Source organism: Astyanax mexicanus, chromosome 3, assembly GCF_023375975.1.
Source record: "Astyanax mexicanus isolate ESR-SI-001 chromosome 3, AstMex3_surface, whole genome shotgun sequence".
Lineage (NCBI taxonomy): Eukaryota > Metazoa > Chordata > Actinopteri > Characiformes > Acestrorhamphidae > Astyanax > Astyanax mexicanus.
The window spans coordinates 14,756,254-14,773,021 of NC_064410.1; the positions used below are offsets into that span (position 1 = coordinate 14,756,254).

Sequence of the window (16,768 nt, forward strand, 5' to 3'; positions counted from 1 at the left end):
GCTCACAAACACATAAAAAAAGGTATAAGGCCAATTTTTTAGAAGTAAGCAAGTGATTTCAAATGTGTACATTTTAAGCCATCTAATGTGTTTAACAACTAGGCCAATGCTATGAAATCATGTTTGGCTAGTTGGGCTATCCTTATAACTGAAACCAAATTCTGAAACTTACCCAAAATTGAAAGAATGACCACGATGAAATCAAAAATATTCCATCCCACAGAGAAGTAGTACTGACGAAGGGCAATGATTTTAAGCACACACTCGCCAGTGAAGATCACGATAAAAGCAAAATTGATGTAGAAGAGGATTTCCTCTACTTCTATACTCTGCTCATCTGTCTCCGCCATCATGGTGATCATATTCAGACAGATCAACACCATTATCAAGATGTCAAAGAACTGCTTTGTGACGAGGTCGAAGACGAAGCCTTGACAGCAGTTCTTCAAAGAATGCACCAAAGGTCAGTCACCGGAGGAGTGGAGGAAAGGCGTGAAACATGAAAACAAAAGGATAATTAGTTCTACTATTCCACACATGTATGGCTTTCTGCTATTACAAACAACATGAAATGCATACTTGGGGGCGTGGGATAGGTTTCTGTGGCTTTTTAGAACCTAGCTTCTTCATGGCGTTGTAGTATTTCTTCTGATCTTCTGTCATAAAGAGGTCTTGCCCTCCTAAGTACAGAAGCGAAATAAAAATAATTATTTTAAAAGTTATAAAGTTCTAACAGTAACTTGAACAGTATTGTATATATCAGGGCTACAACACTACATATTAAAGTGCTACAAGAGATTCTTTGAGTCATGTCATCGACAAAACTACTTTTAAAGAGTAAAATAAGCTTCAGTCTATGTAAACATTTCTTCACACTCACACATCTCTTTTACAAACATGGTTATTTATGTGAGCAAAAGTGGTTCTTTGATGGCATTAAAAAAGGGTGACCCTTAATGCGTTCTACATCTCAAATAGAGTAAAAAAAACTGATTAAACCAGATTACCCGTAAAACAAAAAAATAAGAATTGACATCCTTGTTATTTTAATGTTTGAGGGGATGGCTGTTTTTTGGACCAAATCAACTATAATTATTAACTCTGGACTGCAGGACACACTTAGAGAAGGCATGATTTAAAGTAGTATGAACACATTTGTTCTTGTGAATGTCAGTTTGTTTATACTTATCTTTGACTTTTGTTGGTTGAAATTGTCAATGATGACACCAATAAACAGATTGAGGGTGAAGAATGATCCAAAGATGATGAAAATCACAAAGTATATGTACATGTAGAGGTTTATCTCATAAGATGGCTGATCTTCTACCTAATTAAAAATTGAGAGGAAAGAAGAAAGCATGTAAAGCAAGTCACCCATCTCACTGTTCCATTGTGTTGTTGGAGTAAAGACCCTTCAGCTGGTGTCAGTAACTGTTGATACTGACACCAGCTGATATTTCTTTTATATGGTGCATCTTACGTTCCGAGAATCCACAGCAGCATACATTATATCCATCCATCCTTTAAACGTAGCCTACAAACAAACAAAAACTTAGATCAGAACCACCCACTGATTCTGCCTTCTTCCTTATTCCAAGTATGAACACTTACCACTTGCAGCAGAGACAGGTATCCCATGCCCACATTGTCATAGTTGACCTTCTGGTTTACCCATCGTGCATCATAACCACCTTCAATGAGTAAAAAGCATTCACTTTTGTTGTTGACCACCTCAGGAGGGAAGATCTCCTCAGAGGTGGTGTTAATGCAGTGGTAGAACTTCCCAGCAAACAGATTCACTCCCATTATACTGAAGATTAGCCAAAAAATCAGGCACACCAGCATGACATTGAAAATAGAGGGGATGGCCCCAACCAGAGCATTGACCACCACCTGCAGAAATTCAAAGGGTGGGTTTCAGATCTCACAACACATACCTTTACAGACTGAACATCAGAAGAAAAGCAATAGAGTAATGGTTTAGCGCAAAATTAAATTTACAAATTTTCATTTTATTTCCAAAGTAATCTATTAGCCCAGCTACAAGGGTTTGGTATTCAAACAGCAATCCTTTATTTTATTTTCACTATTATATCTAAATAACCTGTGATAAGCTTCTAACATCAGCCAATGGTTTTCATAGGTGAAATGAGATTTCCACCACTTATCCTGCATTATTTTTTAAACGGAGTGTCTATTTGCACCCGGGTGCAAATAGCACGTGCCACACAGCAAGGCTATTTTCACCCCTTAATTAAAAAAAAAGAAAGAGAACTCATCTGCGCATGTCTACCAATGAATGCGAGGGAGCGAAAAGGCGCAAATTCACAGATGGGGAAACGGAGACCATAGGAAATGGTAAGCAGAATTTGGTTATTATTTATGTATAAAAGGCCCATCACTCAATTTAACTCTACATTTTAAGATAAATATTTAAGACAGAGTGTGAGAATTATTATCTATCGAACACTGTTGACTGAAAACGAATAAGCTAAGATAGTGTTTTGGTGGATCTCAGTTTAAGTTATTTGATTGAATTAAAGTTTGAGGCAGTTAGGTAACTTGTATCTAACCTTATCTTAGTTATTAAGTAAAAAGTTTTGTATTTTGTTGCTTATTCTGATTAATTTAGCTAGCTAGCTAGCTTATTGCTGGCTAGTACAGAGCCCGGGAGGGGCCGTGGGTAAAAAAAAAAATTAAATCGAGCGAACGATGTAGCAGTTCATGCCAACAATTTCTCTAATTCGTGCGAACGATTTCTTTTATTCCAGCGAACGATTAAGCCAACTCTTATTTCTAGTTCATGCATGCACAGGCAGGATAAACACAGTCTCCGGCGATGTTCATGCCTTCTGCGGTGGTGTTTTAGGGCAACTCTTAATTAGAGAATAAAGTCTAATATAACGAGATTAAAGTCGTAATATTACGAGATTAAAGCCGCAGTATTTTGATTTTAATTGTAACTGCTTGGCCTGCAGCGCAGGGCACGGAGGGAAAAGAGCACATACCGTCAGTTAGAAACGTAGATAAATGACGGTGATCTCAGGATCTCATAACAGATCATGCATGATCACCGTCAGTTATCTACGTTTCTAACCTGCTTATTATTAATGTTCTAGTGTTACAGCTTTCGGCTCTGCGCTGCGAGATTCCTCTGTGCGGGGAGAGCGCGCGGCGCGACACGGAGGCTTTCCACCGCATTTTAGTTTTTGCTACCAAACGAACATAAATACAGTAAATTCCAGTCATGAATAAAGGAAATAAACCTTTTACTGAAACAAGACGACTGTCTCTGTGTGTTATAAATCACGTGTTATGATCAATGTGGAATTGTGTTTATTAATTCCTTATGTTCAACAATAATATAACGTAAATAAGTATATTTTACTTAGTACAGTATATTCAATTGTACACTGTAATAATGAGGAAATAAAGATTTATAAATTTATATAATACAGTGTGTGACATTTGTCTATGAATGGGTCATATAATGTACTAGGCTACTTTAAATCTGTAACACTATATAAAATTAAAATAGCTGGCCTAAAATAATAATAATACAATGTTTTAAGATGTTTATTTGAGTGGGCAGTATATATTATAATTTGGATCAATTTGATAATTTATTCCAGTATGTCATAAAAATGTGTGACCAAATGTAATTGTAAGATGTAGGACATTAATATCATGATATTACACCAAAAACAGGTATCCTGTTATCTCATATAACAATTATCCCAACTAATTTGTATTACAAATTACCCTGTATGCAAATTATATGAAAATGAAACCATTTAAACATACTATTTTCTGATACATCATTATCAGAATTATAATGCAGACTTATAAGCTCAGAAACATACATAAACCGTTTTATCACACTGTTTCATGTGCATATTTTTTTGAACTACTTTATAATTATTTGGATTTTATGTCTTTTTATATGACATAAAAGCTAGAAACAGCATATGTTATACATGAAATGCAATTTTGTGTTTCCATCATTATATACCTGTAAAAGGTGACCATATTTTGCTACACAGATTCCCATATAGAGGGTGTAAATACCATGAATGTAATAATGATGTAACCAGATTTAAGAAGGGGTGCATTTCCTTGGAGGCTGACTGAATATCTAGTACTAAAAGTATTTCTTGGTTGGGTGTACAGTTATAGGGGGTGCTTTATAAGGTAGATCTGCTGGGAAATATTGGGAATATTTTAATATGAATTATGTTTATTTAATTAATACATTAGCCCTATATTACTAAATAGTGAGAAATTAACTATTCCACATTGATCATAACTTTGACGCGCATATCATGCTTCACAGTATATTTGAATTTGATATGGTTTTTATAACACACAGAGACAGTCGTCTTGTTTCAGTAAAAGGTTTATTTCCTTTATTCATGACTGGAATTTACTGTATTTATGTTCGTTTGGTAGCAAAAACTAAAATGCGGTGGAAAGCCTCCGTGTCGCGCCGCGCGCTCTCCCCGCACAGAGGAATCTCGCAGCGCAGAGCCGAAAGCTGTAACACTAGAACATTAATAATAAGCAGGTTAGAAACGTAGATAACTGACGGTGATCATGCATGATCTGTTATGAGATCCTGAGATCACCGTCATTTATCTACGTTTCTAACTGACGGTATGTGCTCTTTTCCCTCCGTGCCCTGCGCTGCAGGCCAAGCAGTTACAATTAAAATCAAAATACTGCGGCTTTAATCTCGTAATATTACGACTTTAATCTCGTTATATTAGACTTTATTCTCTAATTAAGAGTTGCCCTAAAACACCACCGCAGAAGGCATGAACATCGCCGGAGACTGTGTTTATCCTGCCTGTGCATGCATGAACTAGAAATAAGAGTTGGCTTAATCGTTCGCTGGAATAAAAGAAATCGTTCGCACGAATTAGAGAAATTGTTGGCATGAACTGCTACATCGTTCGCTCGATTTAATTTTTTTTTTTACCCACGGCCCCTCCCGGGCTCTGTACTAGCCAGCAATAAGCTAGCTAGCTAGCTAAATTAATCAGAATAAGCAACAAAATACAAAACTTTTTACTTAATAACTAAGATAAGGTTAGATACAAGTTACCTAACTGCCTCAAACTTTAATTCAATCAAATAACTTAAACTGAGATCCACCAAAACACTATCTTAGCTTATTCGTTTTCAGTCAACAGTGTTCGATAGATAATAATTCTCACACTCTGTCTTAAATATTTATCTTAAAATGTAGAGTTAAATTGAGTGATGGGCCTTTTATACATAAATAATAACCAAATTCTGCTTACCATTTCCTATGGTCTCCGTTTCCCCATCTGTGAATTTGCGCCTTTTCGCTCCCTCGCATTCATTGGTAGACATGTGCAGATGAGTTCTCTTTCTTTTTTTTTAATTAAGGGGTGAAAATAGCCTTGCTGTGTGGCACGTGCTATTTGCACCCGGGTGCAAATAGCACACACTGCTATGTACACCCGGGTGCAAATAGCACACACTGCTATGTACACCCGGGTGCAAATGGCGCACACTGCTATGTACACCCGGGTGCAAATAGCACACACTGCTGCGTACACCCGGGTGCAAATAGCACACACTGCTGCGTACACCCGGGTGCAAATAGCACACACTGCTGCATACACCCGGGTGCAAATAGCATGTGCCTTATTTAAATGGTTAAGATCAGGTTAGAAGTGCAGTGACTGTGGAGAAACATATTATTTCAGAATTCCTCAAAGATTATTAGCTACAACATTCCAAAAGAAAACTCATTCTAGATCAATACTCTGAATTTAAGTGGTCTCACCCTCATTCCTTCAAATCTAGATAGAGCACGAAGTGGCCTCAGTGCTCTCAGTGTCCGCAGAGATTTGATTGGCCCAAGCTCAGAATAACCCAAAATGTTTGCAGTCAAACTGATCAAGGAGACCTGTAGGTCAGAATGAACATCGTTATAACTGAAAATGTGTGGTTAGATTAAAAATTGAATTACTGAAGGGGTTTCGCTAACTAGACAAGCTACAAACTCGCTTCATTTTGATATGATAAAACAAATACTCACATCAACAATGAGGAAGTCCAGCCAACACCAAGCATTTGTGAAGTAAGTCTTGAAACCATATGCACACCACTTAAGGAGCATCTCCACCACAAAGATATATGTGAAGACTTGATCTGCGTACTCCAGGATTATTTTAATTGTTCTTCGTTGCTCAAGGTAAATGTCCTCAAAAGCCTCAAATAAAACAAGCAAACATTTCTTTTAGAATGATGTTGATCTGGCTGCTCATTTTGTTACTTTGACCAGTGCCACCAGCAAAGCATTGCCTCCTGGGGTAGAGAGGTAGATGCTTTGCCCAGTGGTACAACTAATTCTACCTGGAATTTAGAACATCTGTACCATTACTACCATGTTTGTCATAGATTTGATCTCAGCTTACCAAAGCACCGCTGCTAAGCAGAATCATGAAGATGATGAAGGTCTCAAAATAGTTGTGCTCCACAATGAGGAAGCAGGTCTTCCGGAAGGCCCACCAGGACTTTCCTCTGCCCTGAGTGATATCTAAATCCAGGCAGGGACACCGTCTGATGCACTCTAGTACACAAGACACAGGAGCAAAAACACTGTCAATCATTTCTCTTACGGTATTGACTACATAATCATTTTGCATTTATACATCGATAGAAACCAAATTGTGAGGCCTGTTTCTTCCTCTTCCACCTTTCCTTCTCCTCCTCCTCCTCCTCCAAAATAATAATAATAATAATAATAATAATAATAATAATAATAATAATAATATTTAATATAGAAATAAATGACACAAACACATATATACACATATATAAGTTTTGAGCTGTTATCTTGTGAATGAGGTTAAACACTGGCCAGTGTTAACAGCTTATACAAGTGTGGCCATTTCCAAGCCGTCCCCCGAGGTACCACTTCATGACCAGTTTACATACTGATACCTCACCATGTCAGTGAATATTGCTTACTGGTTTATTTTCTTAAAAAATAATTCCTTTTTGACTCACTCTCAGTATAGCAGTCCTCTGGGGTGGTTGGATCTTCTTCTTCCTCTGATTCAGCTTCTTCTACCTCGGGTGGCTTGTCCACGGTGCTGCAAGACGAGTCATCTCCACCTGAGTCTTTTAGCTGCCCAACAGATACAAAGAGTTGTGTTATCCAGTCATCACTTAACTGTCTAGCAGTTGAACCACCACATCAAGTAACACAGCGCTAAAGTGAGAGCCCTAATGGATGAGATTTGTTAATACTGAAGACATTAGGTACACAAGGATACAAGGTAAAGCAAGCTGACAACATTTTGTGGAGTCTGGACAATTAATCATCGTATATGTTAATTTCTAATGTCAGCTTCTTCTCACCCATCACTATTGAGTTTCAAGTGAGCAAGGCGACACGCTGCACAGAGCTTAACAGAGCTAGCCTACACCTAGTGAAAGATTTTATAAATTACTGGATTTGTTGTAAATCGCAGGTTATATTTTATTGATGTTTGTGGAATAGTTTTGGTTTAAATTTATTGTAAAAAAAATATATATACTGCATGGTGCTCCTTGAGCACCGATGTACATCACCAGGGGGTGCACTGAATTTTTAGAGGGCTGTGTCACAAATAAAAACACAGTATTCATCTTCTGGAATTCACTATTTACTGTATTCTACGAGCTGAGCTGGTCACTGGGTCAGCTTTTTGGTGACACCGTATGATACCTGGTTTGAACTGTTGCTGTGGATTTCTTGTACTGTCTCTGTCTCAGTGTGTTAACCAGAGCACTTGGGACGTCTAGTACAAGAATATATCTGGTTTTACAGTCCCAGTTCAAAAGAAGTTATATTTAGCAACATGAAGAAGACACTGTGAATGATAACCGCGGTGTATAAATCCGTCCCTCGGATTCAAGCATGATTCCTCTTTCACTGACGTAGATGCATGTAACTAAAGCTTTAAGAGTAAACAAGCCTGAGTGACAAAGTATGCTTAGATACAGTGAATGAATCTTCTCCTATAGGATCCTCCTTATATCGCAATTATTGTCAGTCTTAGTGTAGGAACCTTTTACACAGGGTAGTTCATTTAAGACACAGTTTTTAGCAGATTGAGTCGTCATCACAGCTAGCGCTAGTCACGGCATATCACATGCTGTTATTTTGGGGTTTGTTTTGTTTTTCTCTTTTTTCCAAATCTTGTGAAGTCCAGCAGATTGATTTGCACCACTGGATCCTCCTCAGCTATGTATCCCCTTCCCTGAGGAGAAACATGTCCGAGTGTGGCATGCCAGGCGTTGGGACATGAGAGAGTGTGTCATGTGAGCCGTGTAATTCTACCCAGTTTACAGACATACCAACAAACAGTTGCCTAATGAGTCAGGGCTTGTGCACCTCAATGAAATGTTTCAACAAACATTTGACCCAAACCAGCAGCCGTAGGTTTGAGATTACCCAAGCTCTGGAAAAGCGTGCACAGATGTGTTTATAGATTTACAGGAACTCTACAGTTCTAGCCCACAAGCTGATGACTGGAGGAAGGAGGTCAGATAGTTGTCCATCAGGTTAACTAATCCTGCTGCGCTGGTGCCGTTTCCCACGCTCCGTCACTGTGACACATGACCTCTCCTCTGACCCCAAAAACCACTCGAGCTCTCTATGTCTCCAGTCAGAAGCTGAAGATGGCCCATGTTCTCTGGGACTTTGAATGAGGTACACAGGGGTCACAAGCACACGGAGTAAACTTGTACCATCAGTTATGTCACCAAGACGACACCATAGTAAGAAAGGGTGCTGAGAGTGGTATTATAAAAAAATACTATTACTATAGATTATCTGCAGACCGTCAAACCATTAAGATCCTAATTTCTCTCTTTATCTGAAGCTCGGGTCATTCTTAACAGCATTCAAGCTAAAGAGTTAGGACTAGAACTTGGGTGAGCACCTTCAGTGTCACAGTGATTATTTCTAGTAAGGGCCACAGCATAATATATTAATGTATTGCAGTTCAATATATCACTCAATATAATTCCTTGAAGCCTCCATTTATTCATTTATATATTTAGCCCTATTAATATATTTCTAATGTATGATTTCTCATAGATATCTCATGGTCAACTCAAGGGGTGTGCCATGTCGTATCTTATAAAATATATTGTGACACAATAACACTGTGATTTTAATACACCACTCTGACAGCACTGGGAAGCTCCTTCAGTGGCCCTGTCAGACTGTATAACACGTGCTGTGCAATATATCTGTTTATTTATTACTGCTGTAGTGCTCTACTATATGCAATAGCTAAATTCATGTCAACATGTTTACCAACAATATGTGCTAAATTAACCCTTATTTACTATGTATTTGCTTTTTATTTAATGTGTGGGTTAATAAAGGATATTATATTATCTTAGCAGTATTCTGTTTTGCAACAGTCTGTAATTTACTGTGTGGCTTTAAGATTATTTTTGTTTCGTAGAATTTTTAAGTTTGCAGTTTATATGCATGTACTACAAATTCTGCAATTTTATTTTTTTTGTAGATTTTTATTTAATTTTATTATTATTTCTTCACACAATCATTCTTGGTAAGTTATTATTTGCAAAATACACTTCATTTTTAAAATGTTATACACGATCTATAATAGTAACTATATTCACTAATACCACTCACAACTTTACTGTACACAACACAAGCCTTAAGTGAGAGTCCTGACCTAAACCCAACTGAGATGCTGTGGCATTTTTGTGAAGAAGAATGATCCAAAATTTCTCCTGACTGTTGTGCAGGTCTGATCTGCAGCTACAGGAAACATTTGGTTGAGGTTTTTGCTGCCAAAGAAGGGTTAAACTAGTTATTAAATAGTTATTTTTCCACCCTGCACTGTGAATCTTAACATCTTGTGTTCAATGAAACCACGCAAACATATATATTTTTTGTTTGGTATTAGTTCAAGCAGTTTTTGTCTATTGACTTGAAAATCACAACACATTTTTAAGACCAATTTATGCAGAAATCCAAGTAATCCCAAAGGGTTCATATACTTTTTCTTGCAACTGTATATATATATAATTAGGGACATATCAGGACAGCAGGCAGGTAAGTCCAGTACCGCTACCCTCTTCTTCCAGACCCGTTACTATGTTGCTCTAAGATCTCAATATACTTTCTGCCTTGCTAATACCAGGAGAGAACATGACTTATTGTTTGCAGGAAAAATGAACAAAATAACAAAATAGATTTAAAGTGTTCTGAGAAAGAACTGCCACATTACAAAGTGGTACATACTTTACGGTTCCAACTTTTTTGCAGGTCTGATGTGCAGGAATGGATGCATATTAATCAATATATATGTACAGTTTTGGCCTTTATATAGTACATTCAAGCATTATAAGCATTTACTGGATATTAAATGATACTAAAGCTTTCAGTTTTTGTATTGTTAACAGAAATGAAAATGTATTTTGCCATCTGTATTTGTAACAAATCCAATTTGCCATACAGAATCTTTTTTATAATTTGAGTGGGAGATTTCCATATTACTTGCTTATGAACTAACTCACTACTTCCTTACAGTATCAGCTATTGTGTTGTAAATACAATGTGTTCTAATTATATAAAAACTCACTTTTGATTTTTCATCAGCTTTCTTGTCTTCATCATCAGACGTGTCATCATAAGGGCTTTCAAAATCAGACTCCCGCTTTGCCATTGGAACTTTGACTGAAAGGACAATAGCTCTTTCAGCAGCACCATCCAGCTTATCCCCTGATTCCATGTGGTTCAGGACTAAATCGTTGTTGCATCTGAAGTCGTCTTCATCATTTCCTTTTTTCTCTTTTTCCACAGGCTTGAGACCTAGCACACTCCTGGCCTGTCCAGTAACAGTGGCCTTAACCCAGTCAATGGCCCTGGTGATTCTTCCAATGGCAATCTGAAGGTTGTTCATTTCACCGTCGTCATCAGATGCCATGTTGTCTCCACTGAAGGAGCTAAGCAGCAAAGCCAAGAAGAGGTTCAAAACCTGTAGGAAAGGAGGGAACAAAATGACACTCTACATCCAACAATTAAACACTTAGTGTAAAATTACACTTAGTGTAATTTTTTCAACTGAAAATTAAAGCTAGCCCCAAAATGAATACTCAATTCTTCACTTGTCCCAGACTTTGTCCTTGATGGCATTTGTACTGATTTTCTGTATAGCTCACTGGTTGGTTTTGTTTTCTTTTTAGATGAGGTATATCCTGTTTGCTCCATGAATTGAACTGAAAAAGAACTTGGACACATTATTAGTACATTTTGATGTACTGGTTGATATATAAGTGAAATGCTGAGTGTTCATAATTAACTTTCAATGAGAGGATCACATGATCCTGTTATTGAGTTCAGACTTGTCAGCACGTCCAACTGATTATTGATTAAATAATGTGTAAGATGTTTAGTGTGCCACTCTGCCCCTTATTTTAATGTTAAATGTTTGTTCTCACATGCAGGTTATAACTCTCTCCATCACATTACATACCCGGACTGTGAGGCTGTTGACAATGGAGCACTGAGCCTTTGCTGGGGTTTACATTTATGATATCTCCTCACACTTAATAAGCAGCAGTTAGACTGTAGGGCCACTCATGAGCTGTAAAATAACACTACATTAATGTCTTGCTTAGCCACAGAATTGACCATGGTTTTACAGCACTGTGATGAGTCAACAGTCTAACTGTCGAGAGTTTCAGGAGATCATAAGTTCAAATCACATTAGCACCACAACCATAACCTACTTGGGGAATGGACACAGATTGAGAACTTGGATCTTATACTATCTTATAATCTTATACTATTTAATACATTTGAGCTGCAGCTTCTACCAATGTATGGATAAGCTAAAAAGTTGAGTTAACTTAAAAGACACTCTATTGAATTACTTTTTTAATTGACATCAGGCCCTTGGTGTCTTAGAACACCTAATACTCAATCCTAACTCATATGAGCCCATCCAGTCACTAGTAATGCCCCCAAAACTAGAGGTGGTAAAGACTAGCACATGCCTCCTCCTATACATGTGAAGTTACTAGTATCCCACTGAAATGAAATGGGAAGGAAACGCCACCAACCCATGCAAGTTTTATATCAAGGAAAAAGGCTATAAGACAGGGAAAACAGACAGCAGCAGTAAGTAAGGGTTTCAGGTCTCATTAATATTAATAAAATAAAATGATAAAATTAGAAGTGTAATATCCACTCAGTGGCCCATATTTATCTAATTTCTCAGAGCAAGGTTGCGTATCCATAATCAGCTAAGGGTTAGTGAATTCTATTAGACAACTCATGAGAGGAGATCTTAGATCATACTTTTTCTCTAAGATGCTTGATAAATGAGGCACAATAAATGAGGCACAATGTTTCTAATGAATTGGCATAAAATGAAAAAATGTATACAAAAGCCTGTCCGTGTCCGAGTAATGTGCAGAGAGAGACTCAACATCCTAAACTCATTTAATGCTCATGAGATTCTAAGACGGATTAAAATGAAACTTCACGTAAAGCAGTACTTGCACAGCACAAACTGTTCAGACAGATGCAAGACATGGGTCACATTAAAAAGATAGAAACAGATAGAAATTAGCATTTGATTTAGCCAAAATTTTTTTTTTACCTGCTGTGTGAACATGGCATTTGAGTTTACACATCAGGGATTATCTTAGCAACACATTTAAGTGCATATTGATTAGACAAAATCCTTTCTTGGTGGAACAAGGTGACGAAGGTGACACTCACCACCAGGTTGCCGATCACCATGACCATCATGAAGACTACGATGCACATGCCCTGACCCGCCACCTCCATGCAGTCCCACATGGTCTCGATCCACTCCCCGCACAGGATCCGGAACACGATGAGGAAGGAATGGAAGAAGTCGGTCATGTGCCAGCGGGGCAGCTCGCAGTCCTCAGAGATCTTGCACACACAGCTCTTGTAGCTGCCAGCAAACAGCTGCATCCCCACCACAGCAAAGATGAAGACGATGATGGCCAAGACAAGGGTGAGGTTGCCGAGGGCACCCACAGAGTTACCGATGATCTTAATCAGCATGTTTAGCGTTGGCCAGGACTTCGCCAGCTTGAAGACACGCATCTGCAGCCAACACATTCATGGTAGAATTATAGTAGGAGGCCTTCTGAAACATGTTGGAAGTACAGTGTATCACAAAAGTGAGTACACTGACAAAATGACACTGAAAAAAGATTATATAACAGTGTAAATGTATTCTTCCCTCAAAATAACTCAATATACAATCATTAATGTCTAAACCACCGGCAACTTAACTAAGTACACCCCTAAGAGACTACACCCCTAAATGTCCAAGTTGAGCACTTATTGTCCCTTTTTCATTAGTGTTACTAGGTCTCAGGTGTGCATAGGGAGCAGGTGTGTTAAATATTGTAGTAAAGCTCTCACACTCTCTCTACTGGTTACTGAAAGTTCCAACATGGCACCTCACGGCAAAGAACTCTCTGAGGATCTTAAAAGATGAATTGTTGCACTACATGAAGATGCCCAAGGCTACAAGAAGACTGAGCTGCAGCACAGTGGCCAAGATCATCCAGCATTTTTACAAGAGCAGGGTTCACTCAGAACAGACCTCACGTTGGTCGTCCAAAGAAGCTGAGTGCACGTGCTCGGCGTCACATCCAAATGTTGTCTTTGAAAGATAGACGCAGGAGTGCTGTCAGTATGTCTGCAGAGATTGAAGAGGTCAGGTGTCAGCCTGTCAGAGCTCAGGCCATACACTGCACACTACATCACATTGGTCTGCATTGCTGTCTTGCAAAGGACATGGATTACTGGAACCGTGTTCTATGGTCTGATGAGTGCAAGATTTATTTGTTTGGTTCAGATGGTCTCAAGCACATGTGGCAGCAATCAGGTGAGGAATACAAAGATAAGTGTGTCATGCCTACAGTCAAGCATTGTGGTGGGAATGCCATGGTCTGGGGCTGCATGAGTGCAGCAGGATGAACTCCAATATGTACTATGAAATACTAAAGCAGGGCATGATCCCCTCCCTCTGGAAACTGGGTCTCAGGACAGTGTTTCAGCATAATAATGACCCCAAACACACCTCTAAGATTACCACTGCTTTATTAAAGAGTCTGAGGGTAAAAATGATGGACTGATCAAGCATGTCTCAGATCTAAACCCAATAGAACATATTTGGGGTATCCTCAAGCTGAAGGTGGAGGATTGCAATATCTTGAATATCTGTAGCTCCGTGATGTCATCATGGAGGAGTGGAAAAACATGTGTGAAGCTCTGCTAAACTCCATGACCAGGAGAGTTAACACAAAATATTGACACTTCAGGAACTGTCATTAAGGGGTGTACTTACTTTTGTTGCCGGTGGTTTGGACATTAATGGCTGTTATTTTGAAGTGAAGTGAAGAATAAATTTACACTGTTAAATAAGCTGCACACAGCCTACTTTTTATTGTGTCAAAGTGTCATTTTGTCAGTGTTGTCCCCTGTAAATATACTCAAATATCTGCAGAAATGTGAGGGGTGTGCTCACTTTTGTGATACATTGTATTTCTCTAAAGTATTTGAGTATACATAAAAATTTGTTTATTCAAATAATGCATATGATTAGTTCAAAGAGCAGTGTCACTCATTTATTGTTTAAATAACAGAACAATGACGTACAAATATTGAATTTAAATGGCACTCAAATAATGTTTAATAAGTAAAGCTCATAGATCTATATTTTATTCACTATACAGCATAGAACACAGATGTAGAAAGTGAGACATTGTATCATTTCATGAGAAATAAAACTTTTTTTAGAAGGTATAAACTGCAGACAGGCCAGTTTAGGATTAAACTCTTCTTCTGCAAAGCCATGCTGTTGTGATGGGTGCAGTATGCATTGTCTTGCTGAAATATGCTAGGTCTTCCCTCAAAAAGAGACATTGTCTGGATGGGAGCATACGTTGTCCTAATAGCCTCTATTTATATTTAAGCACTGATGATGCCTTTCCATATGTGTAAGCTGCATACAGCATAGGCACTAATGTAATTAAATGCCATAGGACATACAGACTTTTGAACTGGGAGCTAATAACAGCAGACCACACAACATTTTTCCTTTTTGCCTCAGTCCTTTTTCCTGCTCAAAAAAGACGGATGGTTATTTTTGGAATGCACAGGGGATTTTCTTGTTTACAGTCATTTTTGTGCTAATGCAGTAATTTACAATACATTATCAGTACAGCCTGTTATTATTGCAGTGCCGCCTGAGGATCAGCAGCATCCTGTACTGACGCCATCCTTGTCTCTTACTCACAGTGACTTCTCAAGTTTCTCTGAATGTTTGTCTATCTTTGCTTCTGAGAGACTCAGCCTCTCTATAATGCCCTTTTTATACCCAGTCATGTGAATACGTTGCAATGTGCTCCTAATGAAGCTGTTTCTATTAGTACCACTTACTTTTCCAGCCCTTTTTTGGGAAGTGCTGCTTCCATCAAGTTCATGGTTTTCATGGAATGGTAAAATGTCTGACTTTCCTCATATGATAATACGATACATTCAATACATTATTTTGTGGTCCAAATATATTATAGTACAGTCTCAAAATACAATCTTTGGGACTCAATATGTAATCGGACTGTCTCTAAATATTGTCTTTGGCTTTAATATAGGCCCTCGTGCCAAAACAGTACAGAGTAAATAATGAACAGACTGAAATGACATGATGCAACTTAAGCATTTATTGAGTTAGATACAAGGATATTTGGGACTTACCTCAATGTGTGTGTGTGTGTGTGTGTGTGTGTGTATGTGTGTTTAACACATCAAAGAATGTTCAGTTTAACACAGCAAGCATGATTCTGTGCAGAGGTTAGCTGAGGTCACAGGCTAAGTTAGCTGAAAACACAAATCCTGGAGCAAGGTGCCAAGCTTGTGTGCCAAGCAGTGTAAGTAAAAATGCTCTACAAGACCTGTGATGTACTCGTCCTCCCTAAAGTCTTTGACTTCTGCCGGCGCTTTGCGCTCCTTTTGTAATATTTATCTTATTCGTGTCTTTTATTTCTTTCTTATTCTGCTTTTATTTATGTAAATGTGACTTTTCTTATCAATCCTCAGAGAATGGTTCTAATGGAGATATTTAAATGCACTTGATGCATGCAGCGAGCACTGTACATTCCAGCTGCTCGGAAATGGCGTCGGGTTGAGCAGGGTAAGCTTTGGTAAAGTACTTCAAAAATGAAGTAGCTTTGGCCTATTGCTTCGCGCATGGTAGAACAAAGTGCAGCAAATCTCTTTTTTTCTGCAAAGGCCAACATCACACTATTTGATTCTTCCCTGTCCTCATTCTGTTGTGGAACTTGGCTTCATACATTTAACAAAATTTGTGGTCACCCTAAGTAAAAGGTAAATGTCTTACATAGGTATACATAGATTTTTTGTTGGCTGTTGTTCTTGTCATTTTTTACAGAGAAGCATCAGACAGCGTGAAGTCAGCTATTTACCAAAACAAAGGTGTGAAGTCCTCCAATAGGCTTGCTCTCCCCCAAATCCTCGTGTCCAATTAAAACGTCCGCAGATTGTAGCTCAAATTCTTCATTCTCTCCATTGTGCTTTTTTACATGGAATAGAGTGACTAGTGCAATGAGTCTATTGAGTAATGAATTTCAGACGTTTGGGTACGAGAAGCAATAAGTCTTCCAGCTGCACTACTTATATTTTCAGTAC

General features: G+C 38.2%; 1 protein-coding gene across 1 annotated transcript in view; it reads right to left on the reverse strand.

Annotated features, from left to right (window-relative positions):
* Positions 1-16,768, reverse strand: part of scn4ab (sodium channel, voltage-gated, type IV, alpha, b) — a 40,414-nt gene that overhangs the window by 4,497 nt on the left and 19,149 nt on the right. Inside the window, exons 15-25 of the mRNA XM_049475884.1 lie at positions 12,797-13,153; positions 10,650-11,045; positions 7,045-7,165; positions 6,450-6,604; positions 6,071-6,244; positions 5,816-5,938; positions 1,612-1,893; positions 1,481-1,534; positions 1,190-1,327; positions 580-684; positions 173-443 (exon numbers count right to left, since the gene is read on the reverse strand). Coding sequence (XP_049331841.1) covers positions 173-443; positions 580-684; positions 1,190-1,327; positions 1,481-1,534; positions 1,612-1,893; positions 5,816-5,938; positions 6,071-6,244; positions 6,450-6,604; positions 7,045-7,165; positions 10,650-11,045; positions 12,797-13,153 — 2,176 coding nt within the window. The remainder of the gene's footprint in view (positions 1-172; positions 444-579; positions 685-1,189; positions 1,328-1,480; positions 1,535-1,611; positions 1,894-5,815; positions 5,939-6,070; positions 6,245-6,449; positions 6,605-7,044; positions 7,166-10,649; positions 11,046-12,796; positions 13,154-16,768) is intronic.